General features: G+C 41.5%; 1 protein-coding gene across 17 annotated transcripts in view; it reads left to right on the plus strand.

Annotated features, from left to right (window-relative positions):
• MAGI2 (membrane associated guanylate kinase, WW and PDZ domain containing 2) overlaps positions 1 to 25401 on the plus strand; it is a 587732-nt gene that overhangs the window by 447863 nt on the left and 114468 nt on the right. For 16 of the 17 annotated variants that reach the window (XM_060279499.1, XM_060279498.1, XM_060279503.1 and 13 more), the window contains one exon: positions 2253 to 2888. The exons of the other annotated variant lie outside the window; for it this stretch is intronic. In XM_060279499.1, coding sequence (XP_060135482.1) covers positions 2253 to 2888 — 636 coding nt within the window. The remainder of the gene's footprint in view (positions 1 to 2252; positions 2889 to 25401) is intronic. 17 annotated transcript variants of the gene reach the window in all.

Consider the following 25401-nt stretch of genomic DNA (forward strand, 5'->3'; position numbering starts at 1 on the left):
CCTTCGGTGTCCTTAAAGACATTTAAGTCTTTTCTAGACCTAGTGCTATGGTCCATGGGGTCACGAAGAGTCGGACACGACTAAACGACTAAACAACAACAATACCTACAGATGTGGCCCATTGTTGCACTGCCCTGATCCACTGCTCTGCGCTTACTTAGACATCAGAATTCGGATTTCCCCCAATTTGAAACATATTATCATAGCTTTGATGCTTTGCTTGCTACAGTTGCTCATGGCTGCTCAGAACAGATGCACAAAGTGAACAGGATGGAACCCACCAACGGCGGTGATTGTGAACTAACCATGGTTTGGATTAGCTGGTCATTTAAACCTGGGAAAACTACAGTACAAGCAACAGCCAAGGTTTGGATGAGACAAACCATGAACCTTGGTTTGGATGACACACTAAGCCAAAAACTATGGCTTAGCTCATAGTGGCACACTAGCAGTATGACCAAAGCTGCAGAAATCTCCTAAATTCAGAGGTACAAGGTGCAAGGGCAAGGCAAGAACTCATAACGAAGCTACAAAGATGTCTCAAGAGGTGACAGGTCCCTCCTGCCAAGCTTTTAAGGATGAGGTAGGGCAGAATCACAGACTAGTAGAGTTGAAGGGTACCACAAGGGCCATCTAATCCAACCCCCTGCAATGCAGGAATCTTTCACCCAACGTGGGGCTCAAACACACAACCCTGAGATTAAGAGTCTCATGCTCTACTGACTGAGCTATCCCTCAACCCCCAAGGTTGGGAGTTCTCTCACCATACGATTCTGCTGCACACACATGTGATCCATCACAGCGGGTGTGTCTGATCCCACCTACAAAGGCAATACCCAGTTCTTGGTGACATGCCTAGGGTCTAGTTCCAACTCTGGCCCCACCTCCTTCCAGTTTCATGTTACAACACTTCAGAAAGACAAAAAGCTACAGATAGTGTTTTGGCTTTCTTTTGCAGTTGCCTATTTAATTCTACAGGTGTCTGCAAAAATGTCATTTATTAGATCTGTTTTAAAGCTAATTGCAGAGTGGTAAGTTCTAACATGTTCAGTATACAGCTCTCTCCCAATCGATGTCTGCTGGTTTTATAGACACAAAATCCTAAGAGATTATGATTGGCACTTTGGGGCAATTGATTCAACCTTCGTCTGTAAAAGCACATAGTTGTGCCTTTTCTTTACTGCTGCTTTCAATGAGCCAACAGAAATATACAGGGGCCCTCTATCTGTAACTCTGTTATAAAAGCTGCAAGGTGGAGGGTGGGGGCTTGATAAACTCAGTCTTTGCAAATTCCAGATCTTTACCTCCTGGACTAATGTATAGACTAGAATGTAGCTCCCCGTTAGATTTTGTACTTTTCCTTATGCTGAGGTGCAATCCTCACTTCCAAAAATATCAAAATGCATTTTTAAATGCACATTTTAAGCAAAAATATGTTTAGAAAGGCAAATTTTGAAAGAAAATGGATTTAAACATAGAGAGAATTAATTTAAGCAACACACTGTCTCTTCTGGCTCAGTCTTGAAGGAGATCATTTCTGGGTGCCATTCTGTCTTTGTTGAACGGCCTTTTTACTTCATTGGATTCATAGTGTGATTTTTTTAAAAAATGCCTGTTGTAAATCCTTACAATATGTCCCTGTCCAATGATCTGGAACATATGCAGTGGTATCACAGGGATTGGCTATAGAAAAATGGATCTTGTCATGTCCTATGGAAGCTAGAAGTGTGTACTATAGATATGTTCAAAAGTCAGTGCACACACAAAAAATAAGCAATGGATAGTGACAGGAGGTTAAATGCTACAACCTTTCTAAGGATAAACATGACTGAAAGCATGTCACATGCAAAATAATAAATAAATTCTGTTTCACAAATGTGTTTAGAAGAAAACGATCCAACTTTAAATATCAGTTTCCATAAGAAATTGGAAAATAAAGAGGATATTGCTTTTATTTGTGTCTATGGGAGAACCAAAACTCCAGTTCTACCGGTATGTACACAACAGATGAGAAGTTCTCTGTTCCTAGTGGCCTCTGTGATTTATTTTTAATTTGGAAATATTTCAAAAGTTAAGGTAAATCCACATCACTTTTTTCAGCTGCTAACATTATTTTTGCAGGCGTACGCTATTGTGTCAACGGCTGCAGCAAAATGGCGATCCCTTTTGGAGATCCCAAACTGATTCACTTTTTTTAAATTCAAGATTAGTTGGAAGTTATCTCATATCACTATTTTTTTCTCTCTTTCTAGGTGATGTCATTGTCTATATTAATGAAGTTTGTGTCCTTGGGCATACTCACGCAGATGTAGTCAAACTCTTCCAGTCTGTTCCCATTGGTCAGAGTGTCAACCTGGTGCTATGTCGTGGATACCCTCTGCCCTTTGACCCTGAAGATCCTGCCAACAGCATGGTGCCACCACTTGCAGTCATGGAGAGGCCTCCAGTAGTAGTAAATGGAAGACATAACTATGAAACTTATTTGGAATACATTTCTAGAACTTCTCAGTCTGTTCCAGACGTAACAGATCGGCCTCCTCATTCCTTGCACTCCATTCCAGCAGATAGTCTGCTTGATAGCACATTCCCACCACCTGTTCATGACGATAATGTATCAATGGCTTCTTCTGGGGCCACGCAAGCTGAACTCATGACCTTAACCATTGTGAAAGGGGCCCAGGGCTTTGGCTTCACTATAGCAGACAGTCCCACAGGACAGAGGGTGAAGCAAATTCTAGACATTCAGGGGTGCCCTGGTTTATGTGAAGGTGACCTCATTGTTGAGATCAACCAGCAGAATGTACAGAACATGAGCCATGCAGAAGTAGTGGATATACTTAAAGAATGTCCAGTTGGAAGTGAGACTTCTTTGATTATCCATAGAGGAGGTAAGTCTAGAAAGCCTACACCATTACAATAAAATGTATGAAAGGATCTAAAATATGTTTGCTATGTCACTGTGTGGGAGAAAGTTCTCTTCCTAAATCTGGAAGGAAAAAAAATGTATACATACTGAGGCATGTAGGCAAAAATGCGATATTAATAGTGTAAATTGCCCTTCTGTTATATTTTGAGACATTTAACACTCATTAGAATTTTTGTCTTTGTAAGCGGAAAATGTGGGTGTTCTTGTGTGTCCCAGCTGCTGCTTCTTGTTTTTTGTTAGTTTGTTTTGTTTATGCATGATGCTTGTACGTAGAATGTTACAAGATGTATGGTGTTGCAGTACTTAAGTGTAACTCTCATATGCGGATTGGATCAAGAGACCTAATGATCCACTCAACCAAAAGCACATGGTTCATATGAAGCAGGTTGTAAATTCACCCCCATGTTCAGACCTATCAGTTGATTCTGAGCGTGTTCTCTGATTTGGAAAATCTAATATCTCACAGTGTCCATATTAAGAGATTTAGTTACATATCTGATTGTTCTCCCTGTGGCATAAATATATGATTACTTATATCTACAAGACTTTTATGAACAATTACTACAGATTAGATTTAATTAGAAGGTACCCTGTGGAATTAAAATTGACTGAAAAGAGTACCCAAACGAGATGAAATAGTAATATGTATGTTGAGCTGAGAAAACTTGTAAGTTTCATTGCAGTTGTAAAATTGAAAATGTTTTTTCAGCACTTTTTTCCAGAAACCAATAGTAGCAAGCAAAAACATACGTGATTTAATAAGGAACTAAGATGGCAGTTCCTCTGCCTTTCTATATATTTGTGTGTATTAAGAGAGGGGGTTTCATCCCTTCCCTTTAAACCATGATCCTTCCTGGGCGAGTCCCTGCCGCACTGGGCTCAATAAAGTCATTGAAATGAAGAATATTTATTTATGAAGAAGCAGAGAAATGTTTGAATGAGTAGCATTTGATTTAAGAAACCCACTTAAATACATGTATTAGTTTTGGTTTTAATTTCTCAGTATAATTCAGTATGAATTCTGAATTAAATTTGTGCTGGGGAGCATTGATGAGACCTCCGGATATAGGGAGGTATATAAATTCAATAAATAATAATAATAATATTTCTTACCCTATATTTTGATTGCATTACACCACTGCTACTGAGTCAATTTCTCCAAACAGTTTGTATCTAGTTAGGATTTGTTTAGCTGGTTATAAGTGTGGGTAGATCATGCTCATTTGAATATGAATCTGTTATCTCTTAATAATTGTTACCTTTTTGCATATCTAGGCATAGGATAGGATTTTCTTACTTTTTCAGTGTTTCTAGAGTCCTATAATCACATCACGTGTGCGTGCACTAATTGTGCATAAGGGGCTGGGGGAGAGCAGAATTGTGCTCAGAGGCCGTTCTCCCTGCCCTCACATATGCAATTGGATTTCCTGCGGAAAGCTTGTGTACATTCACCTGGTACATGTATGTGTAGGCTCTATGCCAATATTATGCATGCAGGGGCAGGACAAAGCCACACATTCACCCTACTACACGCATGTCATGTGTGTATACAGGACTAGTGTGGTGCAGTGAATTTAATCAGATGTACAGTAGGATCGCATCTTGCATGATACTACTTTCCATGACATAATGTGTAAAGGCAAAATCACTTAAAGTCAGAGCAACCCCCTTGGGACTACCTCCGGAACTGGTGCAAAATTTGCAGGGCCATCCAAGGTTTTACAAGATCTCACAGTGCCCTCTAAAAAAAAGCTCTTTTCATGCTTGATTTCCCCATTGCTTGCTCTAGAAGCCTTCAGAAGATATTGTGGGAGCCTCCAGAGCTCATGGAAAAACCTGGTGTAGAAAGAGCTTCTGAAGCTTTCCTCCTTGCTTTCCAAGTCTTGGGAAGCCCTTGCACTATCTTGGATGGCCCCTTCTGGCAGTTTCCCCCCTCTCCTACTGTATAACTGTTTGAAACATCTAGAATAAAAGGCTTTGGTCCTGCCAATGAGCCCTAAATAAGACCAAATATCAGAAATGACTTAAAGGAGGGAAGACAAATTTCAGTATTTTAAGCAGTGAATAGCAAAACAAATGCATAGTAGTTTAAAGCAACCATCTTTTTAAATAATTGAAGAGGTGAAGCTATGAAGAATGAAGCTTTGGTTTATTGAAACCATTACTGGTTTTGGATTTTAACCAAGTTAGCTCCTGACAATTTTTTCTGTTTAAGATATCTTTTACCCAAATGCAGCATTTTGAACTTTTACTAATCCTTCTCTGTTTTAACAGTGATCCTATACGTGTCTAGTCAGTACCGGTAGTACGTCCCACTGAGATAAGCGGGGTTTACTGCCAGGTAATTGGGCCTTGAACTGAAGCCTAAATTACTCACATGGTGAAGCTGTTTAATCCTCAGTATTTAACATACTTATAAAAATTTGGTACCTAAAACCCAATCCCGAATAGTTGTCTATGAAATACTTTCCCCCTTTACACTGTTGTAACTAAAGCAGTGATATTGTACATCTATAGACTGTCAACATTTCTTGGGAGCCGACAATAGAAAGCTGTAGTGTTTTATGTACAATTCACATAAAATGGAAAATAGCTTTTCTGAGCTGGAGATGGTGCACATGACCTGAGGCTTATTGTAATCATTAATGGGGTGAATAAAGGACCCCCTAGTTAGATTACTTGATAAAAACCAGTTTTCCACAAAGCTAAACATTGAGTGCATGGTGGTGGTGGTAGTGGGGGAATAATTGTAGCCTGCACATGCACCCAGGCTCTACCATGCACTGCCTCCCATGGCAAGCCATATCTATTACAGCAGCCTTCCTCAAACTTGCAGCCCCCGTCATCCTAGATCATTGGCCATGCTCTCCAAGGCTGATGGGAGTTGAAGGGCATCAGGTTGGGGGAGGCTATGTTACAACAACACAACTTTCAGCTCCTATGTGGTAGTGCAATAAACATGGGCCAAGCTATTTATTTATCTGTTTATTCAAACATTTTATCCCACTCTTCCACTCAAAACTAGATACCCACCAGCTTACAACAAGTATACAAAACAAGAAAAATAATAGTAGTAGTAATACTAGTAGTAGTAGTAGCAGCAATAATAATAATAAGAGGAGGAGGAGGAGGAGGAGGAGGAGGAGGAGGAGGAGGAGGAGGAGGAGGAGGAGGACAGGAACAAGAGCATATGAACAAATCTCTAGAAATGCTTGCAGGGTCACCTTGGATCTAGTAGTAGTAATAATAAGTTATTATTTATACCCCGTATAAATAATTTGGTCCACGTGCTATGGTCCATGGGGTCACGAAGAGTCGGACACGACTAAACAACAACAATTTATACGCCACCCATCTGGTTTCCCCAGCCACTCTGGGCAGCTGCCAACAAAATATTAAAAAAATAGTTCGTCAAACATTAAAAGCTTCCCTAAACAGGGCTGCCTTCAGATGTCTTCTAAAAGTCTGGTAGTTGTTTTTATCTTTGACATCCGGTGGGAGGGTGTTCCACAGGGTGGGTGCCACTACCAAGAAGGCCCTCTGCCTGATTCTCTGTAACTTGGCTTCTCGCAGCCTCAACGCTGGACCTTGGTGTCCGAGCAGAACGATGGGGGTGGAGATGCTCCTTCAGGTATCCTGGGCTGAAACAATTTAGGGCTTTGAATTGTGCCCAGAAACGTACTGGGAGCCAATGTAGGTCTTTCAAGACCGGTGTTATGTGGTTTCAGTAGCCGCTCCCAGTCACCAGTCTAGCTGCCGCATTCTGGATTAGTTGTAGTTTAAAAATACTTTTTTAATGCACATCATGTGCATTGTTACCTGGAAGTAAGTCTCACTGTGTCCTACCAAGTATATTTAGTGATACCAAGTATATTTAGGATGTCAGTTCCTCCTGAACACACACAGTAAGGCGGATAGTCTATCCTTCCCAAGAAGCAAATTCCAAAGTCTGGGCAATGCTACAGAAAAAGGCCAGTTGTGACTCCCAGTTTTCTGCTCCTCACTGAGCAGAGGGCATTGCACCATGTAAGCCTGTTGAAGCTGCTGGCCACCATGGCTGGGGAAGGGGATGAGCCCCCTGCGGCATCTCACAGCCCAGTGAGAACTAGAGGAGGGGTGGGATTGTGCTCCCCTTTGAAGGGGCTTGCTGCCATCCCATTCGGCCTTCTTCCTCCTCCTTTACAGGCTCCCATTGAGGGCTTTATTTGTCACTGTTTTACAGAGCCAGAATTTTTTTTTACTCCCAACAGCAACTGGCCCTTGGTGTAGAGGTTTTGGCTTTCTCTCAGTGGGTAGTAAGCAGTGGTTAGGCATCTTATATGCATAGTCTCAACTTGATGGAAATGTGATGGGGTAGGCTTTAAGTATAAAGGGGGACCCACCCCATGGAGGCCCTGAGGTCGCAACCAGCTCCCAGCCGTAGCTTGACAGGTCAAGTTACCAGCTGCCCCGGTCACATGAATTTGCACCATGCTGGGTCCTCAAGGCTGGATAATTCCCATTGTATGCCCCAGCAGGGCCTGCAGGGTCAGAAGGCCTTGTCCAGCCCCACCTGCTGATTCACCCATCTATGATGCCTGGTCTGTTATTGGTTTATGCCCTCTCTTATCCCTGAATGGGCCCCGACAACTACCTCACAGTCACAGATTTGGTCTGCATTGTTGCTGTGGGACTTGCATAGATCATGTCAAGCCCATGTTCTCAGCATCAATTTTTAAAAATGTGAAGAGGTTATTGAAAAAAAGACATTTCCGTGACCTGCTTGAACCATGTCCAACCGTCTTTGTTGCTTCTTCTCCCATTTTGCTTCTCCTTCCTTCTCATGCCTTTTGTTATCTCTCCTATTGCTAGCATCCGACTGCATAAGCATTTCTCTTTTCTGTTTCCTCAGAATATGCCATGCCCTAGTGCCACTCTTCATTTATCCCAGAGCCTCTAACCTTTCCAGGGTTCAGTTTAAGATGGCGTGAATGCACACTTAACTTTTCTCCTTGTCTTTTCATGGCTTTGCATCTCAAGATTCTATCAGAATCTTACCAAGCTCAGCATCAAAACAATTTCACTTTCACACATGAAGGTTCTCTGAAAATCTTTTGAGTGTAAAGAGACTGAGTGGTGTAAATGTTTCCAGAATGTCCAGTGTTATGCTGTGAACTGCTCCGAGATCTTCAGATGAAGGGCAGTATACAGATATAAAAAATAAATAAAATAAATACTGTGTGTCAACCACCTTCCATACCACTGGAACAAATATACACCTATGTGAACTGATATAAATATTTACTCCTGTTTATTTATTCACATCTAAGCACCCTAACATTTGTATTAATAGCTTTCATATTTTGTTGTGCATCTCTGTAGAGCAGTTTGCAATTGCTTCATATTTCTGAATTAGAGATAGGGAAACATATATCATTGTGGCGAGTCTGTTAATTTGTTAAAGACAAGAATGAGTATTTAGTAATAATAAACAGTGACAACAAAACTATGTTAATTGCACTCATAAAGTAGCAATATGGAAATGTCACCCCTTGTTACACGTTTCTTTGTGCGATGTACTTTTGTATAATATTGCTTTTGTGTTAGATATGTAATCTTCCTATATGTTTCATGGCAAGCTTTAAAATTATAACTAGTAAAGGTAGCACAGCCTCTAGCCATTTGCTTAAGAAGTATGTACTAAACTTAAGTGGCAATTTTGTAAATAAATTAAAGGGCCAGCTATCAAGGGGATATATATATCCTAAGTTAACTTCCCTTAGCATTATTGAGGGTTGCATTGCACACAGTAAGAGGAAACACATCTCCGAATAATGCTTTTTATTAGACAGAAATATTCATTTATGCATATGTAGATGTTGGCATTCCTGTTACATAAAATATTGGAACTACACATTAAAGCCTCTGTATGCAAACTAAGGCTACAGTGTGCTGTTTTAATTCTGTAGCTATTATAAAACTTCCAAGAATAGCTTTAGGACAAAATTTGAACATTTATTTCCATATGAAGTAGCAAAGCTATTTAGTTATGCAGAAAGCAATTGCTTACATTGGATAATGGTCAGGATCTGAACTTTTGTCCTTGTTGAAAGTCTTGTACAATGTTGAGTGTGGAGTGCCTGGAATTTCTTTAAAAAAATTCCTTCCAGTAGCACCTTAGAGACCAACTAAGCTTGTCATTGGTATGAGCTTTCGTGTGCATGCACACTTCTTCAACCCCAGAGCCGGACACAACTGGACCTGATGGTCAGGGGCCCCTTTACCTTTACCTAAGGTGCTACTAAGGCAGTGGTCCTCAACCTTGGGCCTCCAGATGTTTTGAGACTACAATTCCCATCATCTCTGACCACTGGTCCTGCTAGCTAGGGATCATGGGAGTTGTAGGCCAAAAACATCTGGAGGCCCAAGGTTGAGGACCACTGTACTAAGGGACCCAGGTGGCGCTGTGGGTTAATCAACAGAGTCTAGGGCTTGCTAATCAGAAGGTCGGCGGTTCGAAACCCTGCAACGGGGTGAGCTCCCGTTGCTCGGTCCCAGCTCCTGCCCACCTAGCAGTTCGAAAGCACATCAAAGTGCAAGTAGATGAATAGGGTGGGAAGGTGGGAAGGTAAACGGCGTTTCCGTGTTCTGCTCTGGTTCGCCAGAAGCAGCTTTGTCATGCTGGCTACATGACCTGGAAGCTGTCTGCGGACAAACGCCGGCTCCCTCGGCCTATAGAGCGAGATGAGCGCCGCAACCCCAGAGTCGGACACGACTAGACCTGATGGTCAGGGGCCCCTTTACCTTTACCTAAGGTGCTACTGGAAGGAATTTTTTAATTTTGTTTCGACTATGGCAGACCAACATGGCTACCTACCTGTAACTGGAATTTCTTTGTTATGGATCACTGGGGGAAATGGCAAATTTTGGAGGCATAGCCAATCATCACAGTGGGATGCTGGTTTTAATGCTCATTTGGAAGAGAGACAGACAATAGCTTGAAGGGAAGCAGGATTCCTGTTGCATTTTGGACTTGAAGCATATTGCCCAAGAAACCCCCAAACCCAACCTTGCCTATCTGATGAGATTGGCTTAGATCAAGGAAGGGGGAGCTGTGACCCTCCGAAAGTTGTTGGGCTCTAACTCCGAAATGACCAGTGGTCGGCAGTGATGGGAGTTGGATTTGAACAACCTCTGGAGAACCACAATTTCCTTTCCCTAGCTTAGATGACACTTAACAGTGAGATGCCATTAGGAATACCTGACTTTCTAACTGAAAATGTTGTGCTTGTGTATAAGGGTGTATGTAAGATTTAGCTAAATATGTTGGATGTCTTTTCTTCTGGTCCACACAGCATGTGTAATATTCTTTTTAATCTCTCTGTTGGGCTTCTGAGCTTTTGTTGGAGTACATTGTGTAGATGATGTGATTTGTAACCTCAGAACAATATTTTGTGGCAATAACAGAAATAAAATGAGATAATATTCTATGAAACAAGTGAAATCATTTTTGTGATAGAGGTATTAGATGAAGCGTTTCTTTGTGATGATAAATTACCAAACGAAGTTCCTTTATCATTCCCAAAGCATGAAAACTTTCTCCATGCCTCTTCCTTAGATCCAGAGAGCTGTGATTGGTGCACATTTTGAGGCAGCAACAGCCAGTGGGGCTCATCCATCTGCTAAAATCCCATTTCAGCTAATTTAAAGGTTGTTGCAGCAGGTGCAGAGGGTTACAATGATGTTTAATCCCATGATGTTCAGAAGCCCATCAAGACAAGCAGCCTCCACCTTGCCTCTATCTCATAGCTTCCCACCATATAAAGCAGGGATGGGGAATTTCTGCCCCTTGAGGTGTTGCTGGTCTCCAACTCAGCCCCAACCAGCATGGCTGATGATGGTCAGGTGGATGGGAGTCGTAATCAACAGCATCTGGAGTGCCACAGGTTCCCCATTCCTGATGTATGGCAATGTTGACAGTCCTTGCTGTGTGGGTGTAAGTGTAAAATTGTGGTCTGTGGTGTCAAACCAAGCATTGTTTCAAAAACGCCTGTTGAGTAGTAATCTCACATAAGTGAAAACAAATGCTAAAGCAGCACTGTTCCAGTGTCAGCTTTTCACCTATCCATTTAGTTCCATAGTTATTTTTGGCAGACTCCGCACAGATATATTGCACACTTAATCCCCCCCCCCCAAAAAAATTCAAAAACTTTTCAGAAGATCAGTGATTTACCACTGTAAAAAAACCAAAACCAAAAGCCATAATAAGAAGAATTTTTGTTTGAGACAGACACACACACACACACACAGAGAGAGAGAGAGAGAGAGAGAGAGAGAGAGAGAGAGAGAGAGAGAGAGAGAGAGAGAGAGAGAGAGAGATATCTGGGGAAATAATAGTGTTTATCTTAGTGTTCCTGTTTTCAAAATGCATCTAATGTTTATCTTAGTGTTCCTGTTTTCAAAATGCATCTAATTTCTACTCAAAGTAGACTCATTGAAATTAAGGGACCTAAGTTGGTCCTGTTAATGATGTCCTCCAGTGGTGCTCTAGAGTCTAGATCAGTGTGTGTGGCTGTCAAGCAGAAGGTTGGTGGTTCAAGCCCACCCAGGGATGGCCATGGGCAGGATTCCTGCATTGCAGGGGGCTGGACTAGATGAACCTCAGGGACCCTTCCAACTCTACAGTTCTATTAATTAATTTCAGTGGGTCTATTCTGGGTATGTTTAACATTGGATGCAACCCACTAGCTACATAATCCTAGCAAGAGCCCTGCAAGGTAGGCCAGTGTTATTAATATACATGTTGCACTTTTAGTGGTAACTCTAGGGACACCAGGTGAATTCTTCTTGGCTGGGGTAAAATTTGAAACAGGGGAGGACGTCCACACCATACATTTGAAGTACATTCAATGCACATTTAAAGCACGTGTCTTCTCCCAAAGAATCCTGCGAATTGTAGTTTGTTTAGAGTGCTAGGAATTGTAGCTCTGTGAGAGGAAGGTTAATGGGGGACATCATATCCTTTATGGTGTAGATCTGCCCAGGGACTTTTCAAATCATGCTTATATTTTTACCCACCCTTTTTTCGTGCATACATGCAGCATACTTTTGACTATTTTGTTAGGCTATCTCCAAATCAATCTATTCCATATTCTCTTCACGTGGGCCTTCGTTTATACAGAGTATAGGTTTTTTTACAGGCAAGGAAGACATTTCTATTTAAGTAACAGTGTTATTGTGTGAATTCAGCTTACTGAGTATTGTGACATCTTTTTTCTCTTTAAAAAAAATGATTCCCTGCCTTGTGCTTTAGCACAGTAGAGGGATTTAAGATATCTAATTATATATCTATATCTATCTATCTATCTATCTAAAATCAATGTATGATGAATTTTCTATATGGGGAGAAATCAGAGACTCCACACGTGGGTCTTAAAGCTCAGGCTTTGTCATTTTCTTTGAGGCTAGAAATAATTTACATTTCAGCATTTCTAACAGAGCAGTCTGCTAATGTCTAGGGGAAATAAATCGATGCAGCAGCTTCTTTCTCTCTCTCTCTTTTTTTTAAAGAGTGAAAGTAGCTTATGCTAAATAATTCATCAGGGATTAGCTAGCCTCAAAAAAAAATGCAGATAGTTTTGCTACTTCAGTATAATCTACATATTTTAAAATTCCAAAAGTTAAATGAAACAAGGTTATGAAATACTAGTTGTTCCTCATGTCCTTGTGGGGATACTTTCAGAAATTTTTCCTGAAAATTCCATTTTATCTATCCTGCTGGACCCTTATCTTGCCTTGCAATGAGCCTGAATTAATTCAGTCCAAGGAAGTTTCAGTTTAGTCCTGATTTTGCCTCAATTAGAGTCTATTCCGGATTAAGCTCCACTCTCTCAAAGAAGCCCCTGTTCTTGCATCCTGAATGAGCATACCCTTCTCTAGGTCCTGTGTGTCTACTACAAGCCCTGTCAAAATCCTGATTTCTAATCCTCTGTGAATCCTGACCCTTGAGTGGAGGTCTTGACCCTAGAGTAGAAAGGATGGGGGTGGTAATCATTAAGCATTCGTGAGATAATAAGCTATAGGCTAATATACACACTTACTAAGGTGTAAAATCCCCTTGAACAAAGTGGGACTTACTTTTGAGTAAAACAGGGATAGCTGCATTTCACTGTAACATTGTGGTTTTTAAAACTTTTGTTTAGTGGATTAATTGTCTTGTTAGATTTAACCCTGATTAGGATTAGTTTGTAACTTTTAAAAAATTACAATTTATTTGTTCCTCTTTAAAACGTCACAAGACTCTGCTGTTTCTGCAGCAAGAAACTAGCATGGCTACCCCTCTGGCAAGTGACTCTCTTGATGAAAACAGAGGAAATTGTGGATTTGAAAGTAAGAGGGAAACCAAGTCTCTAGAATTGCAACAAAAAGCAGGGGGGAAAACATGTTTGTAGCTGTATGGACAAGAGAGTTCCATAGATCAATGTTTCACCCATAACTTGTGTCATGTTTATTCAGATCTCAATATCTGTCCCAAAAATAGGGTGGGACTGATCTGTATTAAACATGTAGATTTGCCTTGCTGATGGGAGCTGGAGTCAAATAACCCCTCTATAATTTTAAGAGAATCTCACTGGCATAGACACACCTTGCCTTTGGTCTGCTTTAACAATGCAGACACTACATAGTACACATCCTGCTTTTCGTGTGGTGCAACAATGGAGGTGTTATTTCGATATCTTAGGACAGTTATGCTTTTCCTGCTAGCATATACTTAACAATGACTGCCCTGACCTTTCAGCCAGTGGAAAGCATACATCCTAAATCAGATTGACTCAGCACTAACCTCTACTGCACTTAAAAGTTTTTTTTTTTTAATTCTACGCCATAGAAGCATCTATGCTTCTGCGATGGCAATATACCCCCAAATAGTGGTTCCAGTGCCATGCTACCAAATGGCTTAGATAAGAAACAAATATTGCAGAGGTTAGTACTAAGAGAATCAAATTAAGGAAATGGGTATTTTATTTATTTATTATTAAATTTGTATTCACTTTTCTTTTTCTATCATTACATACATCTCATATCAATAAAATTTATATTGCATCACCTCTTCCCTTCGCTCCTGGGCTTCCCTCAGCTTCCACTTCTGGTTTGTTTCCCCCTTATTGCATACTGCTGTTTCTTAAAAATCCACTATATCATTCCTTTGTTATTTTAAATGTTCTTTGTTAATAAAGGTGTGGGTGTTTATTTAAATCCTGCCATCAAGTCAATAGTCTTCCTTTGTTTCTGCAAATATATTATAAATGGTTCCCACTCTTTTTCAAAGTCACTGTTGTCCTTTTCTCTAAGTCTGTCTAGCACTTTTGCCAGTTCTGCAGAGTTCATCAATTTCTCTTGCCATTGTTCTTTAGTTGGAATTTTTCCAGTCTTCCATTTTTGTGCTCTCAGAATTCTCGCCACTGTAGTAGCATACATAAATAGTGTCCTCTTCACTTTCGGCCTAAAATGCCTAACAGGAAGGCTTCTGGTTGTTTAACAAATGTTATTTTCAACATTTTCTTCAATTCATTATATATAATTTCCCAATACATTTTTACATTTTTACAATCCCACCACGTATGATAAAAAGTACCTTCAGCCTCACACCTCCAACACTCCTTCTTTTCATTTTTATACATTTTTGCTAGTTTGACCAGTGAAATATACCATCTATACATCATCTTCATGTAATTCTCTCTCTACAATATACAGTCCGTAAATTTCAAATTTACTTTCCACAATTTTATCCAGTCTTCTGATTGTATATTGTGGCCTATATCTTGTGCCCATTTTATCATTACTGACTTTACTTCTTCATCTTTAGTTTCCCACTACAAAAGGATATTGTAAGCCTTTTAAAATAATTTCTAGTTTTCTTATATCACTTCCTTTTGGAATTTGGAAACTGAATATGAAAAACCTTTCTTATTGTCCTCTTTAAAAATATCATTTAGCTGTCTATGGTGCAACCAACTTTGAAGATGCTCTTTTTTTTCTTCATAGGTATTTTAAAGCATCTTTTGAACTAGAGCCTAAAATAACCTGGATATCTGGAACATATGCTAAATATATAGAGATTAAATAATTCAGCCTTGTGTATATATTTTTTTAAAAAAATCTTAATGTTTCTGTGGGGCTAGTAAGCCTAGAGCAGGGATTGCCAGCGTGGTGCCCTCCAGATGCTGTATACTACAACTCCTGTCATCTCTAACTATTGACCATGCTGGTGGGGGCTGATCAGAGTTGTAGTCTGGCAACATCTGGAAGGCACCACATTGACCATGGGCGTAGGCAGGGGGGGCAGGAGGGGGCAGCTGCCCCCCCTAGAAGCAAAAAAATTAATGTATTTTACAGACCATAACCAGCACTTTTCCCCTCCAAAAACTGAAGTGGAAAGGGCTTTGCTTTAGCAAGAGCAGCTAAGTCTCCGCTTGCTGGGGGGGGGGGGACACAGCAGTAACAAAAACACATCAAATAAGTAAAGCAAAGTGGCTACCAGTAGTTAAGCAGTTAAGACAATGGAGCATATATCCCCAGGCAAGATTCGATAGCTGACCATTTCACCCTATTGTTCTTAAGTGGGAGTTGTTAATGAGCATTCAGGAGCATTAAGAGTTCTATTGGCGATTTAATGAGGGTGCAGACTCAGAGGATTCAATTTGACTAAGGTGGCTCTGCAAGGCTAAAAAGAAGTGAATAAGAAAGGGGGGAGGCTGTAGCTTTGACAGACACAGTGATGTTTATAAAAAGCATTGGTGTTCCAGTCTGCCCCTCCTCCTGCATCTGTATACTGTAAATCAGGGGTGGCCACCTCCCAAGAGACTCTGATCTACTCAGAGTTTAAAACTGGGAGTGATCTACCCCCTTTTGGGGGGTTCAGGTCAAAGCTGTTGAGTTTTTTTTAAAGGAAGGGAAGCCCTGTTTGGGGGGGTTGAGGTCAAACTTGTTGAGCTTCTTTTAGGAGGGAGGGAGGCCCATTTCTGTTTAGGGCTTCAGGTCATAGTTCAACTTTTTTGAGGGAGGAGGAAATTTTTGGGTGAGCTTTTTTTAGGGGTGCCAGTGACCTACCAGTGATCTACCACAGACATCCAGTGATCTACTGGTAGATCACAATCTACCTGTTGGACGTGCCTGCTGTAAATCAAGCAGAGAGAAAGCTGCTTACAAGGCTCCTGTACATGCAGAGTTCCAGCATCACAGCGTCACCCAGAGGCACCCACAAATATGAGTTATCCCTCTCTCTATTTCTTCCTTCCTTCACTCCCTCTTCCATCCTTAATAAAATACTGGGGGGGGCAGATAAGCCCCACATAGAAAGCCCATCAACATGGGGGGATGACTCTTTCAAATACGGTATTTACCAGTAATTGGGGGGGGGGAGAGGCACCTAGGCCTCTAGGAGTTGGATGCTATGCCTAGGAGTAGGACAATTCAAGAAAGCAGAACGATGCATATGGTATGGTAATATATCAATAGAATCGTAGAATTGTAGTCGGAAGGGACCACAACGGTCATCTAGTCCAACCCGCTGCAATGCAGGATTTTTTTCCTAAGGTGGGGCTAGAACCATGGTTGAAATATTATGCTGATATGCAGCAACGCCTCGGAGCCGTCGTGGCTGCGGCCATGCCTCGCCTCGCCCTCGCCCGCCCTGCCACCCCCTCTCGCCTGCCCGACCCTCCTGTCCTCTTGCTGCAGAGTTCCAGCATCACAGCGTCATCCAGAGACACCCACAAATATGAGTTATCTCTCTCTCTATTTCTTCCTTCCTTCCCTCCCTCTTCCATCCTTAATAAAATACGGGGGGGGGCAGATAAGCCCCACATAGAAAGCCCATCAACATGGGGGGATGACTCTTTCAAATACGGTATTTACCAGTAATTGGGGGGGGGGGCACCTAGGCCTCTAGGAGTTGGATGCTATGCCTAGGAGTAGGACAATTCAAGAAAGCAGAATGATGCATATGCTATGGTAATATATCAATAGAATCATAGAATTGTAGTCGGAAGGGACCACAAGGGTCATCTAGTCCAACCCCCTGCAATGCAGGATTTTTTTCCTAAGGTGGGGCTTGAACCATGGTTGAAATATTATGCTGATATGCAGCAACGCCTCGGAGCCGTCGTGGCTGCGGCCGTGTCTTGCCTCGCCCTCGCCCGCCCTGCCACCCCCTCTCGCCTGCCCGACCCTCCCGTCCTCTCCAGCCAAGCAGGGTAGCCGCCAACGCTACCAGCCCCAGAAGCACAAGGTGGCCGCTGCTGCCACCGCCACGATGTCATCAGGCCCGTTGGCCCTTTAGCCCCGCCCACTTTGTGGCCCCTTCCCTTCTGTGCCTTGGCCCCGCCCCTGAACGACCATGGCTTGCCCCCCCCCTAGTTTTGATCCTGGCTACGCCCCTGACATTGACCACACGCAGCCAAGAGGCCTTGTGCCCTTTCCTTCTAGTTAAGATTTTTGTCCCCTCTGTTCTGGCTTGCTGGTTTCACACAGAAATTCATTGCTTTCCCCTCTCATTAGCCTTGATTTTATTATCTTAAACTGGAAACAAAATTTAAAAAAATATTTCCAGTAGCACCTTAGAGACCAACTAAGTTTGTCATTGGTATGAGCTTTCGTGTGCATGCACAGTTCTTCAAATACACTGAAACAGAATTCACCAGACCCTTATATATAGTGAGAGGGTGGGGAGGGGTATTACTCAGAAGGTTGGTGGGAATGGGTGATTGACTGACTGATAGCTGTTGACAACTGTTAACGACTGATTGGTCTTACAGGAAAAAGCAAGGGGGGAGATGGCTAAAAATAGCTTTATCATGTATAATGAGATAAGAATCCAATGTTCAGGCCAGGTCTCTCCATGGTTTTAAGTTTGGTAATATGTTGCAATTCAGCAACTTCTCTTTTCAGTCTATTTCTGAAATTCTTTTGTAATAAGACACCTACTTTGAGATCTTGTATAGAATGTCCTGGGAGATTGAAGTGTTCTCCTACTGGTTTCTCTGTCTTGTGATTCCTGATGTCAGACTTATGTACATTTATCCTTTGGCGTAGGGTTTGGCCTGTTTGTCCAATATAGAGAGCTGAAGGGCACTGTTGTCATTTGATGGCATACACGTTAGAAGATGAGCAATTAAATAGTCCTGAGATGGTATGTTTGATGTTGTTGGGGCCAGTAATGGTGTTGTCCGGGTGTAAAGGTAAAGGGACCCCTGATCATTAGGTCCAGTCGTGACCGACTCTGGGGTTGCGGCGCTCATCTCGCATTATTGGCCGAGGGAGCCGGCTTACATCTTCCAGGTCATGTGGCCACCATGACAAAGCCGCTTCTGGTGAACGAGAGCAGCACACGGAAAAGCAATTTACCTTCCCACTGTAGCAGTACCTATTTATCTACTTGCACTTTGACATGCTTTCGAACTGCTAGGTTGGCAGGAACTGGGACTGAGCAATCCCATCGTGGGGATTTGAACCGCCGACCTTCTGATCGGCAAGCCCTAGGCTCTGTGGTGTAACCCACAGTGCCACCCGCGTCCCTGTGTTGTCCGGGTGTATGTGGCAGCAAAGTTGGCATCTGGGTTTATTGCAGGCTCTGGTACCAGTGTCCATGTTAAGTCTGGTGGTTGTATTATTGTGGGTGAGGAGTTGTTTAAGATTGGGTGGCTGTCTGTAGGCAATGAAAGGTCTTCCTCCCAGAGCTTGAGAAAGAGAACTGTCATTGTCTAGGAGAGGTTGTAGATCTCTGATGAGCCGTTGTACTGTTTTAACTTGGGAGCTGTATGTGATGACTAGTGGTGTTCTGTTATTTTCTTTTTGGGGTCTGTCTTGCAGCAAGTTCTCTCTGGGTATCAGTCTGGCTCTGTTGATCTGCTGTTTAACTTCATCGGGTACATATTTTAGTTCTAAAAAGGTTTGCTGTAGATCTCTTAGGTGAGAGTCTCTGTAGAGTTGGAACAGATGCAGCTGTAACGTAGGGCCTGGCTATATACAATGGATTGTTTGGTATGTTTGGGATGGTAGCTAGAAGCATTTATATATGTTTGTCAGTCCGTTGGTTTCCGGTATAAGGTGGTGTCTATATGTACATCCTGTATTTTTATAGTAGTGTCCAAAAATGTATTTCTTGCATAGATTTGGTTCATTGTTAGGTTGATGGTGGGGTGAAAGTCATTGAATGTCTAGTGGAAGGTGTCCAGGGTCTGTTGCCCATGTGTCCAGATAATAAAAAATATTGTCAATGTATCGCAGGTACAAGAGAGGTGTGAGTGGGTAGGAGTTTAGGAAACGTTGTTCTAAATCTGCCATGAAGATGTTGGCATACTGTGAGTCAACAGACCCTGCTACTGGAAGGATTTTTGTTTGTTTGTTTGTTTCGACTATGGCAGAGCAGCACAGCTACCTACCTGTAACTTATCTTAAAGTGGTTAGTGTTTGTATAGGGGTAGTTTGGGCAATTTTATCCCCATTACCAGTTCCTAGTCAACAAAGATTAATAGATCATTCATATGTGTATAACTGTTGGCATTCAGTTGATCTCAAGAATGATCCATCTTAGAGTTCTAGAAATATGGGACTAGGTTGACTTGGAAGACTTAACTATTGAATTACAAAGGTTCACACAGTAATATTTGCCTCTCTGCTTCACTTTACCATGTTTTTCTGGCCCTGCCTAATTTCAGCTTTAGGCTTCCTAAACATTTCCCAAGCATTAGATTTGGTTAATGTGCCTTCTGCTTCTTAAAATGGAGAGGTTCTCTCAGGGCCTCTTCAGATTCGTGTTTTATTGCAGATGTATCCTGACTGCAACATGTTCTCGATACAATAATTGTGCACCAGGAATTGATTCATTCTGCTTTATTAGTTGTTCTGCTATGCTCCCCCAATGCCATCACATTATAGCTGTCGAGAGCGGCTGTAGCTGTAGCACAAAAAATGAGGACAAAACAATAACAGAGACTTTGTGATATGAAAAGTTATGGGTTTTCCACAGGTAATTAAACAGTATGACAGCCCCAAAACTTTTGCAGGTGCAAGTAGCATTAGAAAAAGAATTGCATAGGATCACCCCAATAGCATTATGAACATCACAAATGCATACTAAAAGTGATGTCCGGAGGGGCCCTCAGTGTCTTTGCTACCTAATAAGACAAACACCAGCTTTAAATCAGAAGATTGACTTAAGATTTAGATCAGAGGAGGCTAAAAGGAGGGGGGGAGAAGAGGCTAGAGCAACTGAAGGACTGTAGCAGAAAGAGGACTGTCTGCAGCAGAGTCAGGACAAGGGTATAAAGTCAAATAAACAGATGATGCTGCAGATGTACTTTCAGTGCAAAAATCAGCAAGTAGCAGGCTGTTTATGACTCCTGAAGGGAGAGGTATGCTATAGTATAGAGTAAAAGGTGTCCCAGAATCGAATGAGAGCATGAGACTCTTAACCCCAGGGTCATGAGTTTGAATCCCACGTAGAGCAAAAGATTCGTGCATTGCAGGAGGTTGGACCTGATGACCCTCGTGGTCCCTTTCCAATTTGATAACTTCCAATGATTCTACGAAGGGGATCAATAGCAGTCAGTACTTTGTGGTGATTGGAAAGACCACATATTTTCATACATTATATTGTGTGGCAAAATGAATGAGTGCACAAAAAGGCTACGCTGATGAAGCATCCCACCAATGCAATTGGCAAGAGCTTAGTTTCCATATTAAATGAGCACATTAAAAGAAGAAAGGAAATGCCTCTCAGAGCATACGACAATCGCATCACCTTTTATAGCTCTCCATCTCTCTTTGTGACAGAAATTGATTCAGAACTGTTCAGATTTAAAAGGCACGCTTAACAAAATGGAAATAACCCTTCAATACTGAGGAAGCTGGAAACAGTGCAATAAAACGTGACATGTTAAATTAAAGAACATTGTGGTACCGACAACCATGAAGCACTTTGCGGGCCTCATAAGTAACTCTAGTCCCACATCACAGTTTTTTATTGGTGTTTGTCCAATGAAGGGATCATCTCATGCTCTGAAAGCAAACAGCAAGGCAATTAACAGAATGTCATTCACCAGTTTCCTGTTCTTCAAAGAAACTATTTTCATTGGGACTTATTCTGTATTGCTTAAATAACATCTCTTCCTCAGGGAAGTGTTTTAAATTTTTCAGTATTGAAAGAATTTGGGGTGGGAGTTGAGCTCTGTCAGTTTCAGAACTGCTGCACAAGTGCAAAAAGTAATAAAGATACTATGATTAAACTTATAGCCCAGTGAAATAAGACACCTTTCCCTCAGCCAACCCCAGCATGCATGTATTCATGAAAAGAGCCTACAAAAGTGCATTCCATTAAGGAAAATTGCTTTGCAGAACTGTGGTTATTTGGTAAATTCACATACAAAAAGGTATAGATTAGGATAAATTTCCTCTAAAATTCTGATTAGTTTTTTTAAAGCCTTCTTTTTAAAAATTGCAAATTAATGTGGAAACTGAGAGAAACTGAAATTCACAGATCCACCTATGGACGTGTCCCATGGACATGCAGAATTCACAAAACTATATGCATATGTAGCCCGTCTGTATTCAGTAAATATCTAAAAACGTTTTTTTATTCATCTTTTCTTAAAAAAAAAATGTATTTATTGAAAAATTTCCAACACACACAAATACACACACATACACAATACAAAAGCAAAAATACAAAAAAAACACAAAAAACAAAACAAAACAAAAAAGAAAAATATCAAAAACAAAATCTCTAACTTAAATCTTAATCAACACCTTTTGGACTCCCTCAACCTCCCCCCCTTGGGTCCCTGTTAAAATATTACTTAAACAGTATTCATTGTAATTTTACTAATCTTACACATTTTTTTAAAGCAATTCTTTATTCTTAGATAAACATTTTTTATTTATCCAGGCTTTTGGTTAATAGTTTGATTATGTTTTCTCCTGGTTTTAATTGCTGTGTATGCTATAATGATGTTTTGAATTGTTCTATGTAATTTTATGGCTGTAAGTGTCCCTGTACTCCGCTGGGGATGAAGTATGGGCTATAAATTTCATATGTATGTTATCTAATATACATTTCTCCATTTGTTTATTATATCAAACTAATGAACAAATGTATATTAGATAACATGCATATGAAATTCTAAACTAGAGTTTATTTCAAAACAGTTCTCTAAATTTTTGTTGATTTTAGATTATATTCACGTTTGCAGAAAAATCAAGATTCTAATCATTTAATAACAGCAAAGGTTCTGATTCAAAAAGTTTAAGTTTCATGTTTTTACTACCATTAATTTCATGTCTTCCTTGCTGTCAGAGGCACCATCTCTAGGGGGCCCTGAGGACCAAGCACCCACAAAAAAAATTGTTGTAGGTGCTCAGCACCCACACCACAGGGCCCCCAGATGCACCTTCCAATGCGTTATGAAGCACTGGGAGTCATGTACAAGGCCTCATGAGGCCTCAGAGATGCTGTGTGAGGGGTCTGGAGATTTCAGAACCTGACTTTCGATGCCACCAGAAGTCAGGTTCTGAGGCCATGGGCCAAGTGAAGTCATAACCTAGGACCCAAGATAGCGCCACGGCTTGCTGTGGGAAAATATTAAGAAAAAATGTAATTTGTGCCAACAAAATAAAAGACAGGAAAAGAAAACAAAGTTGAATTATGCCCAGGCTAATTAAAAATGAAAATAGATTCAACATTCCCAAAGTATTTATTTACAGTTCCGACAGAACAAAACTTACAGCAGTCTCCATCGATACATAAATTCCTTGTTTGAACTTTAACTCTTAAAACATGTATCTTGAACTGTGTTTACAGCACTAACTGATATGGGCCACAGACAAATAAAAATAAATAACTTAGAAGTCAGACTCAATTAGTAATTTATGTGAAGTTTATTATTATTTAAATAAGATCTAATTCCTCTAGTCATGTAGGGCATCTGGGGGGAGAGAGAGAGAGAGAGAGAGAGAGAGAGAGAGAGAGAGAGAGAGAGAGAGAGAGAGAGAGAGAGAGAGATCTGGCAACAGCATCCATCACTAAGCTGCATGTCTAAAAAAAATGGAGTATTTAAATGCTACACTGTAAATGTACTTAGGTTTCCTGTTGTTACAGAAATAGGTTTCTAAACACAAATTAACATTAGTCTAAAATATCTTGACAGCTTAATGCATCTTACAACCAGGAGCTGAAACTTGATATTTTGTAATTCAGTGTTAAATCTAAGCACCAGTAGCAAATTAATAGGATATCTCACTGGTCCCATTGGCAAATAGTAAGCTCTTTGGTTGCATTGTCATCTTCTTGGTACCACCACTGTTGTCACAGAGACTCAGACTTGCTTTCTCCTCTCAATGTGACTTTAAGTTGTCCTTCCGTGTATCATAATAAACTGATGCCTTCTCCTTGTGGCGACAGGCCACTGCTGCTACGAACTGCCCCCACCATAGCTGCCAAGTTCTGGCCTGAGAAATAAGGGACTGGACCAGAAGTAGCAGACCAGAAGTAGCGCTGCCGCCATTTTGGAACTGGGCGGAGCATGCTCAGAAGCGACTTTTGATGCTGCTCTGCCCTGTTCCAAAATGGCCGCCACACCAGAAGTCACGCTGCAGCCATTTTGGAACTGGGCAAAGCAGCATCAAGTCGCTTCTGAGTATGCTGCACCCAGTTCCAAAATGGCCGCCGCGCCAGAATAAACCAGGGAAAACCAAAAAAACCTGTTTTTTCGGCTGGGGACAGCTGGAAAAACGGGGGTTTCCCGGAGAATACGGGAGACTTGGCAGCTATGGCCCCCACCCCACACAAAAAAAATTGTGTGGAAAATATCTAATTCATTTCCTGCCCATACTCACTAAATCTTTTAAATCAGCATAGATGATTTAAGACAGATCACGCAAGCTGGTTGCTGAGTCATCCTCAGCCTCTGATTTCATTACAGTTTGAATGCATTTTTCTGCATATAGGATTAGGCTCTTATGCTGCTGTGCTAAAAGCCTCGCTGTCTCTAATATCCCACAGCCTTTATACATCTGCATGTCAGGTGATGAGAAATTGTTGGCAGTGCCTAAAGGGGGGAAGTTTTGAAGCAAGATGTGGCCAGCATGAGGAAGAACTGGAAGGCAAAAATAGTAGATAAGTGAGATTGTGCAAATGGATGCACAATGAACAAAGGATGGCATGATTAACTCAAAGGCAGGGGTAGGAATTAAAAGCACAGGAGTGACACTGTTGCTTCCTGCCTTGAAGGAGACGGAGGACGTGCTCTTTAATACCAGTCACTGAACAAGTAAACTGATCTATGTGTTTTCCACAGTTCAGCATCTCATCTGAAGGCGGCATCCTCTCTCTGCTTAAAGAAAATACTATTTTGGTACCACTTGTATCATCTTCAGTGCACTTGTTCCATGCTTGAACTTTCCCCTTTGAATGACTCCCTCCCTCCCCCCCCCACATTTCCCAGCTGACTTTGCTGCAATGGTGTTCAGGGTCTTTTGATACAGCATTATGCTTTCAAGCACCCAGCAGGCTTTTCTTTTGTTGTGCTCATATTTTCTTTTCGATGCATAATGCTATATGAGCTGTCATGAAGGGCAATGATGATTTATTTACCAAAGCTCTTCTCCATCTTAAGGCATTCGGTCTCTCCCTTCCGCATGAATGAAACTTCCCAATAGAGGATATTACCAGCAGCTCCCCCCCCCTAAAAAAAGAATCTATTGTACCTGCAGGCTTCCATTGTCTTTTGGCATGTTACCAAAATTACCTGCATTTCATGTGTGCTTTCATATGACTGGTGCCAAGCATTGCACTTATGAGAACTCATCGTAAGTGAGTGTCTGAAGCGGAGATGGAGAACCTGTCACCCCGTAGCTGTTATTGAGCTCCAGTGCCCATCAGCCCAGGCCGGCAGGGCCTCTGGTCAGGGATGATGGGAGTTATAATTCAGGTCAGGGGACTACGGGGACTAGGCTAGTCCACTAAATGTTTTCCAGGCACCCCTTTCTCAAAGCCCAGGAAGCTTCTGCCCAGCTTAGGGAGGGAGGCACGATGTTCACACACACATCTTCCCCCCCCCACAACCCCCAGAAGCTGGTGCCTTTGGCTCTAACTTTTCGCCTACAAAAAAATTCACTGCACGCCTGTGATTCAGGACTATCTGGAGAGCCACAGATTCTCCAACCCTGGTGTAATGGCACTTTAGCCTGTACACTATTCATGGTAGGGTAGCGGAAACAGAATGCTTCTGCCCTGCTTAAGAATCAAAGTGTACTGCTTTAGCTACCTTAGCGCTGAAGGCAAATCATTTATACAAATCATTTCAACTCTGAACATCTGTGCTTTGTGTCAGCTACTCTAGACAGGCCTTTGGAATAGCAACTCTCTTTAATTCCATGCTCTGCGAAGTGGTTGTGCTATCTAGCAATTTCAACCTAGGCATCATTTTAGCCAGAACCAC

The sequence above is a fragment of the Zootoca vivipara genome, chromosome 10 (genome assembly GCF_963506605.1).
Source record: "Zootoca vivipara chromosome 10, rZooViv1.1, whole genome shotgun sequence".
NCBI classification, from domain to species: Eukaryota; Metazoa; Chordata; class Lepidosauria; order Squamata; family Lacertidae; genus Zootoca; species Zootoca vivipara.